Here is a 19,577-nt window from a genome sequence, read left to right on the forward strand (position 1 = left end):
GTTTTTAAAACGTTTTAAATAAGTTATATTTTGGGTTTTGGTTTAGGTAAAAACGTTTTAATAACATTAAAATGTTGGGTTATATAAAGGTCATGAAATCGTTTTAAAACGTTTTGTATGAAAACACACTACAACAATATTTTTAAAATGTTTTCGAAATGTCATTGTAAACTATTTTTGCAAACATTTTTGGCCAAATATTTTGTCGACACTTAAATAACATTATGTTAAAATGTTTGCACCCAGCAAACACAGAAATGTTCTTAAAATGTTTTTTACAAAACGTTTTAATAACATTTAAATGTCGGGTTATATAAAGGACGTGAAAACATTTTAAAAACGTTATTGCAAATATTTTGAGCAAACATTTTTTGCAAAATATTTTTTCAACACCAAAATAACATTCTGTTTAGAATGATTTGTACCAAGTTTTCAAAAATGTTTTTGGAATGTTATTAAAACGTTTTTATACCCTTTATATAACCCGACATGTAAATGTTTTCTGTAAAACATTTGTGTTTGCTGTGCAGTAAATTACCAACATAAGTTATTTAATGTTATGAAAACGTTTTTATACCATTAATGTACTCTTTATATAACCCGACATTTAAACGTTTTCTGACAACCTTTTATAACCTTTTGCTAATGATGTCGAAAACGCTTTTGTGTTTGCTGGGTTAGAATTGAACCCCGCCGTGCTAACGTGTTGTGTCCTTGGGCAAGGCACTTTATCCTCATTGCCTACTTGGGGATGTGGTTGGGTTGGATTGGATGTTTGTATAGTTGTTTGTTTCAATGTTGCAATATTGGCACTGATTAAGCTGCTGTCTGCAAATTGCATTGTGTCTGTTTAGGTGTGTTTAATGTACAATTCTAGCAATTTGACCTGCGGGTCACGATTAGAGTTTGAAATTAAACCTTCTTTTTTTTTCTGGGTTTTATCCTTGAATAGAGGCTATTATGTTGAGCTGCAGTCTAGAGACCTGAAGGTCCTGATGGATGTCTTCTCACTGCCGATCATTTGCTAAAACTGAATCAACACACTAAAGAGTACACAGGGTATCTGCCAGCACTAGGGGTCTTTTTAGTCAGGAAAAGGTTTCATATTTGTGACACGATCTGGTCCATGGGGGCCAAAGGAGGCATTTTTGAAAATTGAGTTACTGTAACTATTACATAATACATACAATAGGCTATCATTTACTGAAAACACCAAAGGTCTAGCATACTTGGTTCTAAAATTTTTTGATGTCAATTTTCTTATATATTTTATTGTTTTTACTCCATGTTTTTGCCCTTATCTCAGTTTCAAACTTGCCGCCTTTGGCCCCCATGGACCAGATCATGTCACATTTTGAAACCTATTCTCCTACACATCACAAAATGAAATAAATACATCCCTTTGGTTTACAAGTTATCACATTTTGAATTTGTTTCTAAACGCATTCTAAAAACTTATCCCTGTCCTAAAATGCTACCGTTTAGCTAAGCGACATGTTCAGATATCAAACATGTACCTGTATGTATTCTAAACACAAGCTAGATAGCTTAATTACAAGTGTAATAACTTGTAAACCAAAGGGACTGCTAAATGCCCTTTAAAAATGTGTTTAAAAAGTTTTACAGCTATAGGAATTACAGACACCCCTACACATACAGAATTGGCAAATTTGATTATTAGTATAGTCGTGTTCACATTTTGAGTTACACCTGGCGTAAACTTACGCTAACATTGATCAAAATTCCACAAATATTTTCCCTACTCCTACCGCGTGTCCACACCTAGCCTACTCCTAGCACTACGCCGACTAATTCCACCAAGTATTCACTTCTGGTCGGCGTAAACATTGGCTACCATTTCCAGTGTTTCTGTGACCTTTATCAACCACGCGATATGTAATTTCTTAGTTCCGACCAACAAAAGGTCAAACTTACTCCGGGTGCCAGACGTAATCTGCGTTTACATTGCAACTTACGCCTGGCGGAAGTTACACCCAGCTCGCTACTCCTGACTTTTGTCAGGAGTAAATCGTCGGACGTACGCCTGGCGGAACTTACGCTGACCATCGTTCACATTGCACCTACTCCTGGCAGCACCTACCGCTACTCCTAGCAACTTGCGCCGACCAAGTGAACACGACTTACGTTGATTAAAAATTGATTCAGATGTGCTCATGTTGATAGCAATACACAGGGTCCATGATTGCTGTAACAGACAGGTAGAGGGTGTGTATGTGGGACTGGGTGTGCAGTTCCTTAAATTCCACTCACCAGCATATTGCAAACTTAAAAATACACATACATGATATAAGATCATTTCTCATTTGCCAGTGATGATCAGGTCTTGGTTCCAGGGTTTGAAGCTACATATCAAGTGTGCAAGCCTGCAAGGTCTTCAGTTAGATACAAAATAGGTCCAATTTGTAGGTCCTCATGGCCAGTCTTTATACAGTAGGGATGTGGGTTTGAGGGATGTCAATCACAATCAGGTATTTGTTTCAATTGTTTTATTTATATATAGGCCCTAGGTCCTATACACAAAGATAAACATAATGTTGATGACTTCTTCTCATTTGTGTACAGGTTTGCAACAGAGCATAGTGGAATGTGTACAAGAAAACTCCTATACCGCTGTAGAACAAAATCTGTGTGATGCCAATTTTAAACCAAACCCAAGACCAAGAACATGTAACCAGGAGCCATGTCCACCAGTGTAAGTAAAAAAAGCAAGAAAAAAAAGCGCAGTGATTTATAGTGCGCTACGCACAGGCACAACGCCTAGACGTTGATCCACAAGCCTCAGCACACTTTACAGATTGTCGCTGACTACTACAATTAACAACAGTATGAGATCTACAGCAGGCGAAGCGAGTTTCACATCATGAATTGCAGTGTAGCTTGGGGCCGTAGCAAGTAAGGGGCTGTCGGGAGGCCATGGCGCCCTTTTGTGAGAAATTTGCTGTTTTTTCCTTTTCTTTTAATTCTAATTTGAGCATATGTAATTTGGCCACCACATATTTGGGATGGCCACCCCTCATTAGATTCTTTTTATGTTTAATGCAGTGTGATTTGCTTTTCAATCAGGACCCTACTTATGAATGTATACAAATTTCTCTTCTCTCATATATATTTTTTTTCCTACGTGGCCTAGAGGAAATATCTCGGTACATTCATTTGAACTTTGTTACTGTGGCTTTGCACTTTTAAGGCCAGAAGGGCAAAAATCAACTTCTGTAAATGATGGGATCATAGAAAGGAAAATAAACACTGTTTTCAATTACTTGGACAAAATGTAAAGGTTGGTTATACATTGTGACATAGGGGGTCTCATGGGCTGTTTTGACTTGAGCCACATAATTGGTTTGGGTCCTAAAGCATATTGATTCCCTGGACCCAAGTTAACTGGATGATGGGCTCATATTGGACTATTTTGGTGATGGAATCATGTATTGCTGAAATCAAGAATTGGATGAATGTAAATAAGCTTAAACTGAATGAAGATAAAACCGAATTCTTTGTTGCTAGCTCTGCATATAATTTGAAATATATATATGAACCAACTCTTAACGTATGTGGAACAATTATCAAACCATCTGATTCTGTACGCAACCTTGGAGTTCTTTTTGATTCAACCATGTCTATGTCATCTCAAATATCTGCTGTCTCTCGCTTCTTTAAATTATCATCTTCAGTAATATAGGACGCATTCGCTGTTATATTGATAACGATACTTGCAACCATGCTGTCCGCTCACTTGTTATTTCTCGAATTGATTATTGTAACTCTTTATTATATGGTACAACTGTAAAAAACACACAAAAACTACAAAAGATACAAAACAGAGCTGCCAGACTTGTTTTCAAGGCAAACCGTATAGAACACACCACTCCTCTGCTGAAAGAGCTTCACTGGCTTCCAGTAAAAGAACGTATTACCTACAAACTACTCACATTCGCTTATAAAAGTAGACATGAAACAACACCACTGTACATACAAAATCTCCTAAAATCTCACACATTTTCTGATGGTATGTTCCTACGATCACATGCTGATGGCAGTCTGCTTGAATGTAAAAGAACTCACACATCATATGGGAATAATGCCTTCTGCAATTCTGTGCCAGCTCTCTGGAACAAATTACCTGTAAAACTTCGTACTTCACATAGTCTGGCCACTTTTAAATCTAATCTGAAAACCTTTAATTAAGTTGTACATTTTAATGTAGCCTAAGATGTAGTGTAAGTTGTACTTTTAAGATCATTGTAAAGCGCTTTGTTCATACTTATGCTATTGGCGCTATATAAATTTCGTTTATTGTATTGTATTGTTTAGTGTTTGCCTGTTTATCATAGTCCTTCAAGAATGACTATCGGCTGAGGTTTAAAATCTACATAGGAGGCTTCGCCGAGTCCCCCCCCCAATATCCGAGGAGGCTTCACCGAGCCCCCCCTCAATATCCGAGGAGGCTTCACGAGCCCCCCCAATATCCGTGGTACTTCTTGAAGGCCTAGTTGATCACAATATTTATTTTCTTATACTTCTTACTTAGGGTTAGGTGCTTGACATTGACACTAATTATTTGTACTCTTTACACAATCAGTAGGGGGTGTCTCAGTTGGAAAAAATTTGAAAATTTTAATTTGAAAAAAACTCAATGGAGCCAGTTAGCATAGTTGGTGCAACTTTTTTACAATGTTTATGGTTATTTTATGACCATTATTTACAACACATTTTCGATAGTGCCTGCGAATTTTAGGGATGTGGTGGAATGGGTGTCTGAGGGGGATAAAATGATAGGGTGGCTGACCCCTCCCCCATGTTAGTTTTCACTGATCACATTGTCCCCATAATTAAATAGTGATTTTCTTTGTTTTACATCATTGGTCGGCTCAAAATAAAAGGGGATATATCTGACAGTAAAGACTTAAAAAAATTTAGGGAAAAAATAAAAGTGTGATTTATATGGAAATGTTACAATTCTATAGGTGTTTTGCTCTAAATGGAGTGTACATCAGCTAATGTGTTATACAGGACAACTCCCCATGGAATGTATTATATGCATTATGAAGTTGAACACTACCCTGAAGAAACATATTTCAAAAGTTCACTGGTCTACAGGATGAGTGTTTATTATTCCTAATTGCTTCCCTGCTTGGATCTAATGTTTAGTCTATGTCAAATGTTTATCAATCTCATCATATTACCTGCAATAATTCAAACATGTGAAAGGAGTAGACACATTTGACACCATGCTGCAAAGATATGCAATTATTCTTTGTTATGAGCTTAATGCGGCCGATACACGATCAATTGATTGATCAATTGATTGATCAATATATTGGGGACCCTAGATGCAGGATTGGATACAAAATAACTCTTCAATATTATCATGATTTATATTGGAGAGATCTAATCTAGGTTGATATTAATGGTTGGACAATAAAATTCACTATTGATGTTTGTGTGTACTGTGCACAATAATGGTAGACTTTGTATCCGTCTCTTGTATCTTTGATACTGATCAATCAAATTGATATTGATCAATCAAATTGATTGTGTATAGGCCGCATTCACTTTTTTTTGCTCACTATCACTAATAGACCCACCTAATTGTGTTTACAATGTTAATAATGCATGAAAATTAAAAAACAAAAAACCCAGACTTTGTCCCAACTTCCACCCCTGTCAAATGGTGCATCCCGCATAGGAACAGTTATCAAAAGGTGTGTTTAGACTGTAGCCTACTTTCAAATGTAATTTACAAGCGAGCCAGCAATTAAATTACGCTACAAGCGAGTGTGCGTCCTACAGGACTTACTTGTAAGGACTTACTTGTAAGCCAACTCAAAAGTAAGCATGACCTTCACTGGTAAATTATACCACAATCACAAAAGGATTGGATCATCAAGGTCATGCTTACATGCGAGTTACATGCAAGTCTTCAGAGATGTAATTTCTCTGTATTTTTACGGAATTCCGGTTTTTTTTTCATCCCCAAAAATCTCCGTATTTTCCCCGTAATTTTCCGATTACGAAAATGTATTTTTTTCTCCGTTTTTTTCTGTGTCTTTGTATCTTTTTTCTCCACGAAAATACCCCGCCTGGAACAGGGGAACAAAAAATAGCGCCTCAAGCGATTATATTTCGCTAGTTTCGCTTGTCTCTGTGGCAGCACGTGGTCGCTTGCCCGTCAGACGGCTCTCGCTATAGCGGTGAAACGATAGCTTGTGCGTGTTGTGTATTACTTGTGTAAGAGATTGACGGAGGTGAATTCTGCTGACATCCAGGGGCGCTGACATCGTAACAATTGCACACATGGAAGTTTGTTTTGATTTGGCTCAATGGATTGTGACCGATTTTCTTGGAAATAATTATTGGACCTGAAGTATCGACAATGGAGGTTGATATAGGACAGCTATACTGCTTAAAATGGTAACTTTTCCCTTTTTTCAATGAATGGAAAATGGAAGAAATTACCAGTTTTTGTGCATGAAATTGACTATAATTGAGGCTAAAATAACAAAATTTTTCCTAAAGGGCTCTGCCCCGCACCCGCTTAAGAACGCCTCGCAGCGTTGGGATGTTTCGCTTTCGCATAGTTTCTGTATATTTGTTTCCTTATTTTTTTAAATACCCCACTTACATCCATGAGTCTTGTTCACACTGGCCTTACATTCGAATGTAGCTCGCTACATGTATGATATCTTACATGTAAAATCGTCACTTTGAAAGTACTTATAAGCGACTTTACAAGCGATCGTCTGAACAAGCCTTGTAGTTTGGAAGATTAGCTACTTAAAAAGAAACATAAAAGCAGGATTGTATTTCCTACTGGCTTACGGGATCTAGAATGAGCGTTTATGGTGTTTCGACAGTATTTTATGTGGGACATGAGAGCACCTCAGGCGTATCGAATTGCATTCTGAATACGAAGCATGTCTTTCTGATATCAAATAATTTTCATTTTTGAAATTCACGATATAATACAAATTTTATGACAAATTATTAAAATTTGATATTTTTCAAATTTTTGATATATAACAGTCCTCGAAATAAATTTTATAAATCTAATGATATATTCTTAAAGTGTATGTAGCTGGGAGGAAAAGCCGACGATCAATTGAAAATTTTGACTTTTTATATTGAAGATATGGATTTTTTTCCCAAAAAGACCTATTTTTTTGTGTGTTTTGGGGAAAAAAATCCATATCTTCAATACGAAAGGTCAAAATTTTCAATTGATCATCGGCTTTTCATCCCACCTACATGCACTTTAAGTATAAATCATCAGATTTATAAAGTTTACTTCAAGTACTGTTAAATATCAAAAATATCAATTTTAATGATTTGCCATAAAATGTGTATTACATTGCTAATTTCAAAAATCAAAATTATCTGATATCAGAAGGACATTCTTCGTATTCAGAATGCAATTCGATATGTCTGATGTGCTCTAATGTCCCACAATAAATACTGTCCAAACGTTCATACCCCTTCCCTTAAATTTAGAAACAAAATTTCAAAAGTGTATCATCTTAAAACAAGTCCCTTCCTCCTATTCAATTGAAAACAGAGACTGCAGTATTGTCAAGCATCATGTTTCACCGGATATAGGGATGTCCAGTTAAAGTTTTGATACAAAACAGAAATACAAATCTCCCTATGTGGATGTAAATAAAATGAGTACACTAAAAATATTTAACACCATCTGATCGAGCCAGGCCAAAGGAGAAAATTTTCAAATTATGATCATTAACTTTTCTAGAAATCAAATTTGAAATTAATGCAATTCTTACATCCGTAGCAAACTTGTTTGACAAGTTGCAAGCTTTTACAATGCCTTTGTTCTTTTTTTTTTTTTTTTAATGTAGGTCTATTGTTTTAATTTTTGCTTCCTCTTTTTATCTGCACTCAATTTGAAAATATCTGCCTTTGGCTTGTTTGGATCAGATATTTGTGACATATACAGGGCCCGGTGGGTTCAGTCTTCACTGACGATGTGTACGCATGATGGTTCCAATTAGGGGTACTTTTCAAGAAATGTCCGCAGAATTTTCGAGGACAAAATTGTTCGCGATTGTCCAAATTAGGGGTGTTTTGGAGCAAAATTGTCCTTGAAATGAAAAATAGGGTGTATTACTAGGACTTTCATCCGCATTTTACCGCTACAGTTTTCGTTTTTTGCATTTTTTCTGTCCTTTTTTTTAGTAGTTCCACACAAAATTTGATAATGATAGGGTATTTTTCCGATAAAAATTGTCCTCATTTCCCGTGAAATAGGGGGAATTCAAAAGCGCCCTTGAAATGGTAAAAATAGGGTATTTATTTCTTGATTCTTCGTGATAAGGGGGTGAAATGAAAATGCGTCCTCAAAATGATAAAATTAGGGGAGGTATTTGGGGGCAATTTTTCCTTGATTTCGTGCAAAATAGGGGGTAAAATTGCTGCAAATGTCCTAGATTCCTCGTGAAATAGGGGTCATTTTCAAATCCTGGAACGGTCATACGTCCTACCTTTAAATACAAACTGAACCCACCGGGATACAGGGATAGTTGCCCAAAGTAGTTCAGCTGTGTTAACATGCAATGTGAGCATATGGAATGAAATAGTATAGGGAAATCAAGTATTTAGGCCACATTACTCCTCTGATATTCATGCTACATTGATTATCAAAACCCCTGTAATCAAAGCTACAATAAGAAAATGTGAAACTTTGTAATTACATTCAAGCAAGCAGTTGAAGTGGTACAACCCTATGGAAGACATGACCTTCATGAATTTGAAATGGGATTTACCTGGATGGGTGAGTCCGTTTGAAATTCACACCCCCTGTGTGGAATATAAAGGTCATGTGTTTCATTGGGGGTGTATGGATTTCAGCCCTAGTATCACACATCTGTAATTAATTGAGTTCATTCTGTTATTTGATTTTTTGACATTTCCTCAGATTGATTGATTTATTGAAGCTAATAGGGCCTATTGAAATAAGGACATGAACAGGGATGCCACATTTCCTATGTAGGATTTCCTACTATTTGTTACTCCAAATTTCCGCACTTTTATTCATTTTCAGCCCATTTTGAGGCTTTATATCCTAAATTGTTATTACTTTTTCTGGCATTTCCTGTGAAGTCACTTCAGGCCAGTAGCAATCCCTGGAACATAAACAATGCTGTTTTGGAAGTGATAGGGTTTGAGGATGAAATTATGAGAAAACTCAACTGAAACTAAGACTTGGAATAAATAATTTGAATGATAGGAATAAATACTCAAACCTAAAGGGATCGGATAGCAACATTTGCACGGTATTTTATGTGGGAGATGAGAGCACATCAGACATATCAAATTGCATTCTGAATACAAGGAATATCCTTCTGATATCAAAATATTTTGATTTTTTGATGTAATATTAATACAAATTAATACATTGATCTTATAGGCAATGAGCCCGAAGAAGCCAATAATTGCATCTGTTTACATTTCCATAAGTTTTGCTGTTTTGATTAATATATCAAAACAAAAGTTTTGGCCATTTTACCCCTCCCTAGAAAAATCATACACGTGTTGGCAGACACCCCTTGTATCAAGCCTTAGGATCTCCTTTATAGAACCATTCCTCTTGTGTGTCAACTTTATTTGTCTCAATATTTGAGTGTAAATACTGCTACATGTAAGTCATGCTCCTTTCCATGTCTTTGACCAGCCTTAAATGTCACTCTACTGTAAAAGTGCTTTTGATGTTCTAAGCTGCTAACACAAAAATAACTACGAGCGCATTAATATGTTCCTTTTGTGTATAAGTCAATGAAAGGAAACTTAGATTTGCGAATATAAAAACAAGGGAAACAGTTGACAATTGGCAAAGGGCAAGTATCGGCATCAGGATAAAGTTCTTTAAATCTGAATATATATGTTTGCACATTCACAAATGCAACTCTCTCCACATGGGTGTCGACTGCAGATGATAAGTTTCAATTATTTTTTTTAATTAAAAAATGTCAGAATTGTACATGTCATGACCATATTTAGAATCAGCATGAAAAATGCATTAAAATGAGTACAAACAAGCCTAGTATTGGTTCAGTGGTTCTTAATATCTAGCTCTTGATATTTTCAGAAAATATCTCAAAACTTGGACTTTTTCAGTGGCGTATTAGCTAGGGGTTGTGGCACCCAGAGCTAACAATACATACTGGCGCCCCTCCCCAATTCTTGAAACAAGTGCGCAAGGAGGGCACAAAATTTTGCACAATGTTGATTATAGTGAAGTTGAATATCAGTCTTAAAATTGATCTTTCAAATGATTTTGTGCTGAAATGCGCAAAAATATTGACTTTCATCGCTAGGAGGGAGTGAAAGGTTAAAAAAATATATATCTTCAATATGAAAGGTCAAAAGTTTCAAATGATGGATGGCTTTTCCTTCCAGCTACATACACTTTAAGTACATATCATTAGATTTATAAAGTTTTATACTTCAAGGACTGTTGAATGTCAAAAATGTCATTTTGTAATAATTTGCAAGAATTGTATTATATCGCAAATTTCAAATAATCAAAATTACTTTATATCAGACGGACATTCCTCATATTCAGAATGTAATTCGATATTTATGATGTGCACCCATGTCCCACAAAAATACTGTGCAAACATTGCTATATCTGATCCCTTAATGAGACCATTTTGGCTGCTAGTATATCACATGTGTTGGTATCATTCTATTTCCTTGCAAAAGCAAAGTGACACAGGGAAGGAAACAAAACGGATATTGCTATAATATAGATGTATATAAGTGTAGACAAGGTCAGTGAGATGTGTGTCACAGTCTTGGTTTCAAATATTGTACCAGATAAATAGAGGATGTATCATTCGCAGGCTGGGTGGCACTCTTGTCATTTTATGAGCCCTGGTGGGAGGGTAAAATTGGGGGGGGCAAGAAATTTTGGCGAGCTGATGGGGGAGGGAAGCAATTTTGGCCAGCCGAAGGGGACAAGTGAATTTTGGCACACATTCATGGGGTGCCTTTTAAATTAAATGCTCTAAAAAGGCTTAGGAAAATAGTATGCAAATTTTCCCGCTCGCTGCATTCGTAACATATATCTAGACCATTTAAGGTCTGCAAATTGGGATCCCAAAAATGTGCTGGTGAGGCAAAGGTTTTTGGCCGGCCAAGGGGGGGGAAGCGATTCGAAATTTTAATCAAATACCACAGTCTTGGTTTCAAATATTGTACCAGATCAAAAGAGGATGTATCATTCGCAGGCTGGGTGGCACTCTTGTCATTTTATGAGCCCTGGTGGGAGGGTAAAATTGGGGGGGGGCAAGAAATTTTTGGCGAGCTGATGGGGGAGGGAAGCAATTTTGGCCAGCCGAAGGGGACAAGTGAATTTTGGCACACATTCATGGGGTGCCTTTTAAATTAAATGCTCTAAAAAGGCTTAGGAAAATAGTATGCAAATTTTCCCGCTCGCTGCATTCGTAACATATATCTAGACCATTTAAGGTCTGCAAATTGGGATCCCAAAAATGTGCTGGTGAGGCAAAGGTTTTTGGCCGGCCAAGGGGGGGGGAAGCGATTCGGAAATTTTAATCAAATAAATACCAAATGTTGCCTGTATTTTTATAGCTAAGCTACCTAGATCAGGGTAGTATCTGCTGAAAAATGTGGGATTGGCATTTGATATTGTGTCCCCCAATCCCAAAATGTGAATGAGACATGTTCCCCCTGCCCTAGATCAAATTGGATCCATGCTTTTGAAGAGTGGGAATATTAAAACGTTTTATCAATAGAGTCCTGCCATCTTATTTTAATTGTAAATATTTTTATTGGAATGTTTTCTTTTATGTGACTGACATTTCATGTATCAAAAGATAAGACATCTTTGTCACACTAGCCGTGTTCAGACGCATGGGTTTACACCCGGTGGAAGGTCGGAGGATGGTCGTGGTAAGCACTAGTCGGCGGAAGGTCGTGGGAAATGTCGGAATAGTGCCAGTGTGAACAAGTATAACATGACCAGTCGGAGTAAGGGACCTTTCACAACGAGCTGGTGACTTTTTGTTTGCTTATTGCTTTTGGGGAATGCAAGTCGTGCTCAATGCGATTTTCATGCGCTTATATTACATGCTTCTTCATCATTCTATTTGCCACTGAGCTCCGTGCTGTTGATCAGTCATGTTGATGGGCAAACAGTGGTGATGCAATTAAGGGATAGGTGTGGAGAAATTAGTAATAAAATGTCGGAAAAAGTATCAAAAAGAAGAACAAATTGTGGCTTACAAACAAAGTAACAAATTGTCACCAGCAATTTTGTTTTGACCAATAAATAAACAAATTTCGTTTGGGCGTTTCGATGATACCCAATCATATTGGAACTCGTGCCACTTTGAAAGCAACGACGTGTATGCAGCACTGCCCTTTACTTCAAGTTACTCCGAGTATTCAATGGTCCCCGCGAAGGTCGTGGTTAAATTTGTCTGCGAGCCCGTGGTAAATTAGTCGGAGTAAGCATGTGTGAACGCGTACGTGTGAAATTGGGTAAATTCTTTGGTATGCCGGTGTAAATTTACGCTGACTAGTACCCACGTCTGAACATGGCTACTGATCAACAGAATAATGCTCCATAATACACTATCAATTTGATTGATCAGTATTGGGGACCCTAGATGCAAGACTGGATACAAAATAATATTTCTTCAATATTATTGTAGAGATCTAATTTAGTTTGATTTTGTTGATGGTTAGACAATAAATTCACTATTGATGTTCGTGTGTACAGTGAACAATGGTAGATTTTGTGTCCACTCTTGTATCTAGGGTCTTTGATATTGATCAATCAAATTGATCGTGTATGGGCCGCATACAGCAGCCATTCTATGCATGGTCAATAATGTTATTCAATTCAAATATCATCACATACAAGTATGTCCCCAAAGTGGAAATACCAGTAGGCCTATTCTGTTTGCCAGCAGGTGAGATTAGATTTTTGCTGAACCATGAAATGGTCTCAGCCTATAGTAGTCTATGTTACTTCCTTACTTACTTCCTTACTTCCTTACTTCCTTACTCCCTTACTTCCTTACTCGGCAACCTTTTGGTCTGAAATGGACATATCTCTAAATGCCACGAAGGTATGACCCCATGAGTGGTGTCATATGAAAGAGGAAAACATAAAGAATATAATAAAAATATTTCCAAACGTCAGAGGTCATACAGGGGTCAAAAAAGGTCATTTTAACCAAAAATGCTCCGATTGAGCTTAAATTTAAATGCAATGATCCTTATGACATTCTAAACATTTAAAAAATATTTTAAAATTCATTTCAGGTCATTAAGGGGTCATAAAGGGGTCAAAGGTCAAGGTTTTCAAAATGCTCCAATTGAGCTGAAATTTAAATGCAATGATCCATATGACATTCTTAACATTTAAAAAATATTTTAAAATTCATTTAAGGTCATTAAGGCCAGAGTAATGGAAGACACATTCGTCCACGACCGAATTTGAGATTTTTTGATATTTATCAACACTAAGATGTATTCTTTCACTTGAAACTGATAAAATACAACTTGCTAATATTTATTCGTATTTTTGCTTGATTTATTTCACTCTTTTCAACTCTAAAAAGTCACATGGCTCAGACAGCTTAGTAAATTGGCGGAAATAATGAGTCAGAAATGCGAGAAATAAATATTGTGATTACGCGATTCAAGCGTCAAGTGACGCTGTGACGCAACTCTGCTGCAGATGTCCAACGCATAATCAAGGCGCATTCGGTATGTTGTTAACGCCAGCAAATGTGGTGTAAACAAAACAAAAATTTGCAGTCAAAATGCCACTTGGATTTTTTAATTATTTTGAATTTTGGCGCACTGAAAGCAGAGATTATAGATTCATTGGTGCAAAAAGCGATATTTAGACCATGCACCAGGTGCAGCTTTACAAGCGTGAAAGTCTTACCGCTTTTAAAATTTAAGGACGTTTTGTGCATAATTTTGACATTTTTTACTAAAACGCCGATTTCTCAGAGTTCACTTTTGACAATATTGCGCGATTTTTGTGACAAGATAACTCGAAAAATATGCAAGCAATGGGTACACTTTTTGCACTATTCTTTAGAGTACATCAAAGTCTAGGGAAGGTTTTTTCATTTTTTCAAAATATTTGTTTTAACCAAAAATATACACCATTATGTGCAATTTTTTAGCTTAATAGAGTGACAAAATGGCTTTTTCACATGTTTTTATCAATATTTCGAAAAAAGAGACAAATTTCAAAAAAATAAAAAAACCTTCCCTAAGTTTATGTCTCTTCTTCATGAAAAGCTAACTGAATTTTTTTTTTTACTACGAACGGATTTTTTTCTAAGTTGTCACAAAAAATTGGGTTAAGAAAGTGAATTTTTGTGCTTTTTTCAAAAACTTGAGATTTTTGAACAAATCTGACGTAACCATGGGATTCCTTGACTCATTTCCTTTTCAAAAATGTATAGTTTTATATACTTTGGACATACAATTCAGAAATAATGAAGCTCGAAAAGGTCCATGTTCTCTCCCATTACTCTGCCCTTAAGGGGTCATAAAGGGGTCAAAGGTCAAGTTTTTCAAAATGCTCCAATTGAGCTGAAATTTAAATGCAATGATCCATATGACATTCTTAACATTAAAAAAATTTTTTAGAATTTATTTAAGGTCATCAAAGGGACAATAGGGGTCAAAAGTTACGTTTTTCAAAATGCTCCAATTGAGCTGAAATTTATATGCAATGATCCTTATGACATTCTAAACATTTTAAAAACATTTTACGATTCATATAAGGTCATTGAGGGGTCATAAAGGGATCAAAGGTCAAGTTTTCCAAAATGCTCCGATTGAGCTGAAATTTAAACATTGATACTTACGACATTCTAAATATGTTGAAAATATTTTAAAATTCATTTAAGGTCATTAAGGGGCAATAACGGGGTCAACGGTCAAGTTTGCAAAATGCTTCAATTGAGCTGAAATTTAAATGCAATGATCATTATGACATTCTTAACATGTTTTAAATATTTTAAAATTCATTTAAGGTCATTAAGGGGGTCATACAGAGGTCAAAAGTCAAGTTTTCAAAATGCCAGCTCTCCACGATCAAGGTATATTAAAACGGCAATTAATGAAACAGTCTTATTAAAATTAATACTATCCAGCACAGTATTGCTGCTTGATCAGATCATCACAGTCATCCGCCTAACTTCCCTCGTGCCCTTGCAAAGGGCACAGTTGCTCTAGTTACCTAGCCGGGACACCGGCTAGGTCTTGAAATGCTACCGGATCTTTCTTTCTTCTGGCAACAAAAATTTCAAAATGCTTCTGCTCCTACATGTTACACCTTACAATTACGTAACTTGCACATAAGCATCGGCTATACTCAGTGCCCAAAGGGTGCAAACAGAATTGGGGTCAAAGGTCATTCAGCCCTTGAATTAAGGATCTGAAGGGGCACGGCAACTTTTTTAGGGCAAGTTGATAATTGCCGTGGATTTTCACTGAAAAAACCGGGGAAAAAACAAGGCAGCACGGCAATTTGTAATATTTCAAAAGGGCATCAAGGCAACTGTTGAAAATTTGAGAAGGGCACCAAGGCAATTTTTCAAAAGCGAATAGATGCATTACCGTCAGCTGAATTCGACACCAAAGTAAAATTCGACTCTCAACTTTACACTAAAACTAACCTGATTGCTTAAAAACCTGCTTTATAATACAGTTTAATTTACTTAAATTTTTGCGATCCCTAGTTCTGAGCTGCAAAACTGACTCGAAATGTAGCGATGAAACAGCTGTAACTTTGGTAATAATATTGATCAAATTCGCCGGGATAAAAACTTCGTGCAAAACATATCTAGAGATGGGCTCACATGTACAAGATAAGACGATACCGGAAGGGTATCCATCGGTTTGCAATGGGAAGTCAATGTTTGATAATCGAGAGAACAATTGATTTGCCCAGCGCTCAGATTTTGTTCATGACACGAGGTCGAGGAAGCTATAGTTACTAACAGCGTTTCTGATTGGTCGATAGTACGTTGAAGGTATTTCTCTGACCAATCGAGAAAATGAAGTCAGATTTCTAGTAACCAGATAATGTATAAGCCGATGTGATTGGCTGAATATGTAAGCTTACGTAGGGGTAATGAATATTAATTCACAACAAACTATTGTGTATACTGTGATTGATAGCTGGGTTACGATGCTCAATAGCGATCGTGTTCAAGATTTTCGATTTAATTTTCCACAATTTTGCTGGGATTTAACCAGTACTTGTTAATGATTTTATAACGAAGGGGCAGGGCTGGCCGGCTAGGGCACCCACGGCAACTTCATTTAGGGGCACGGCAAGTGACTGCCGTCGGTAAAGGACATATTTTGAGGGCATTGCGGCAATGGGGGTGGGCACCCACGGCAATATGCCGTGTAAGGAGTACGGGACTCAAACTCGGTGACAACAAACCTCATGACCAGGGGAACATTTTGGAACATCTTTCAGGGTCAGATACCTCCAAAACACCAACATGCCCCAGCTAGGTTTGTGGTCTATGACCACCATTTGCCACTAATTTATTTTATATTCTTCACTTTTCCTCTGTCATTAACACCACTCGGGCGGTCATACCTTCGTAGCATTTCGAGATTATGTCCATTACAGACTCCGGGTGACAGTGGTATAGGCCTACCACAATATACTGCCGAAGCCTCCCCAGCAAACACAAAACGTTTTCGACATCATTCGCAAAAGGTTATAAAAGGTTGTCAGAAAACGTTTAAATGTCGGGTTATATAAAGGGTATATTAAGAGTATAAAATGTTTTCATAACCTTCAAAAACATTTTTGATAATCTACTGCTCAGCAAACAAAAATGTTTTACAGAAAACGTTTAAATGTCGGGTTATATAAATGGTATAAAAACGTTTTAATAACATTCCAAAAACATTCTTGAAAACTTGATACAAAACATTCTAAACAGAATGTTATTTTTGGGTTGAAAAAATATTTTGCAAAAAATGTTTGCCCAAAATATTTTCAATAACCTTTTAAAAACGTTTTCATTACCTTTATATAACCCGACATTTAAATGTTATTAAAAGGTTTTGAAAAAAACATTTTAAGAACATTTATGTGTTTGCTGGGTTCAAATATTTCAACATAATGTTATTTAAGTATTGACACAATATTTGGCAAAAATGTTTGCAAAAATGGTTTACAATAACATTTTTTGAAAACATTTCAAAATATTGTTGTAGTGTGTTTTCATACAAAACGTTATAAAACGTTATCATGACCTTTATATATCCCGACATTTTAATGTTATTAAATCGTTTTTACCTAAACCAGAGGCCTTATAACTTATTTAAAACGTTTTTTAAAACGTTTTTGTGTTTGCTGGGTCATGGTTCAGCTATGGTGCGGTTATCGCTCTAGTTTTTGTGAAAAACAAGCCAATCGTGTAAATCTTCTAAAAGTTCTATTTTAAATTTTGAAGGGGAAATGCTGACAATGTTCTGTATCTCAGACTGACATGATGAAGACATCATCTGCATGGTTGTCTGATGTGACATGCCACATGTTTTGGCATGAAATTTGTTTGCCTAATGTTCAGGATACAATGCTTTATGGTTAGTCCCTATTTTATCTCGAGCACTCGATACATTGCGTTCACCCATACCATGCTTAGGGATGAAATCAAAACTCGACCAGTGGTTGGCCGCCGGTTCCATCCGCATACCCGGTTCCGTCTGGTCTACATTGTTTAGAACAATAGAAGCCGGATGGGACCGGACGGAACCGGCAGTCAACCACCAGTCGAGATTTGATTTCATCCCTTAGATGCATTAGGGTGGGGATGAGACTGTTCACTCTCCTCTTTAACGTACATGTCCATAGCAGTAACTTTCACTAGTGATGACACCTGCACTCACCAATTACACAGAATATGGGTGCTGCTTGCTTACAAAATAAACATTGAAACATTTTCAATTTATTTTGGTGTCCTCATGAAAGAATTTAATAAAAATTCCTTTAAAAAAAGGAATGGGGCGCCCAATGGAGCTTTCATGTAATGTGCTACAATGTAACCGTTTGGATACTTTTTTTCTTTAAAACAATACTAGTAATGTAATATTAGCATAGATAGCAAAGAAAGGTGTAAAATCGTTTGCATGGGATGTAAGAGGATAGGTTTCAAATAAAAAGGAATAAAGCTCAGGTTACCATTTCGGTTACTATTGTTAGGAAATGGTAGATCATGTGGAGCAAAATTATTTTATTCAAAATATAGGTTTACATATTTTATCCTTATGGATTGTTGTAAAACAGCTTTTATTTCTTATGATTGACTGCATCAGGTTACCATTTGTTAGGAAATAGTTTATGATAGGGGGGGTGGTAATTGTTGGAGCAGAATTATTTTATTCAGAATATAGGTTTGCATATTTAATTCTTATGGATTGTTTTCCAAACAGGGGTATTTATAAATTTCTTATGATTGACTGCATCAGTAAAGAAGACAAGGACAAACAATCTGAAGAAGTGTTATTTAGTGATTTAAAAAAACAAATCAATACTGAAAGATATATGAATATTAACATTTAGATAGCAATGCTTTAAGCCTGTACGAGACATACTAGTCCTAGATTAGACCACTTAACATGTTATAGAAATAGATAATAAGAACTATAAGTTGTTACTAAGGTGATTTATAAACATTTAATTTTTCACAAAATATTTTTATAGCCCATGTTCAGGGCCTACGTGTAGTATACATGCATACATAAATAATAATCATTGCAATTAAGCCAGAATTTATATTTGAATAAAGCCAATACATATCTCAATATGTGCTTAACAAGACTGATAACTAAATGCCAAAACTGCATGTAGGCATACAATATCGAAGCTTCTCGCTCTCTAGCTCTGCAGGGCTTCCATCACCTTTAGTCAGGTAGTTTGACAAATTATCTTTAGTCTAAACACCGATAATATTGCATTTCCCCATGTGGAAATCCCGGGTGGAAATACACCTAAAAATATTTTTATTGGACAAAATACGTGTCATACGAGTGAGCGGTTTTACCGGTGTCGCACATCATCCGGAACATACTCTGTGTTAGTATAGCGCCATCTCTTGATATCTAAGATCTTATTAGCAATCAAGAGATTTCAAGAGATAGCGCTAAGAGACTGTAAACTGGTCAAAGGTCGCGGTTTATTTAGTGTTTTTATAAGTCCATTAATTTTGTATTTTAAACAAAGAATATACGCACAACATTTTATCCCGTGCATATCAGAAAACAATAATAAAATAAAATCCAAGCAAATTGTGGTTTTATTTCTAAGCTGGGCATATTTTCAAGCAAAACAGTTGCGAAGTAAATCTAGCAAGACCGAAATTAGAAGCTTTTTGCAAAGTCAAGCCAAATAATGGGCCGCCGCCGTAGCGGGCGCCCCCAAAACAGGTTATATAAAACATATTGAATGTTTTAATTTGAAATGGGGGGTACTCAGTACAAATGACCATACAGGGAAGTGCCGCAAATATGGGTAG

The 19,577-nt window shown here is 36.3% G+C and overlaps 1 protein-coding gene across 1 annotated transcript in view; it reads left to right on the forward strand.

Moving 5' to 3' along the window:
• Positions 1-19,577, forward strand: part of LOC140159656 (thrombospondin type-1 domain-containing protein 4-like) — a 344,014-nt gene that overhangs the window by 281,642 nt on the left and 42,795 nt on the right. Inside the window, 1 exon segment of the mRNA XM_072183151.1 lies at positions 2,584-2,713. Within this exon segment, the coding sequence (XP_072039252.1) occupies positions 2,584-2,713 (130 nt within the window).

Source organism: Amphiura filiformis, chromosome 8 (genome assembly GCF_039555335.1).
Source record: "Amphiura filiformis chromosome 8, Afil_fr2py, whole genome shotgun sequence".
NCBI lineage: Eukaryota > Metazoa > Echinodermata > Ophiuroidea > Amphilepidida > Amphiuridae > Amphiura > Amphiura filiformis.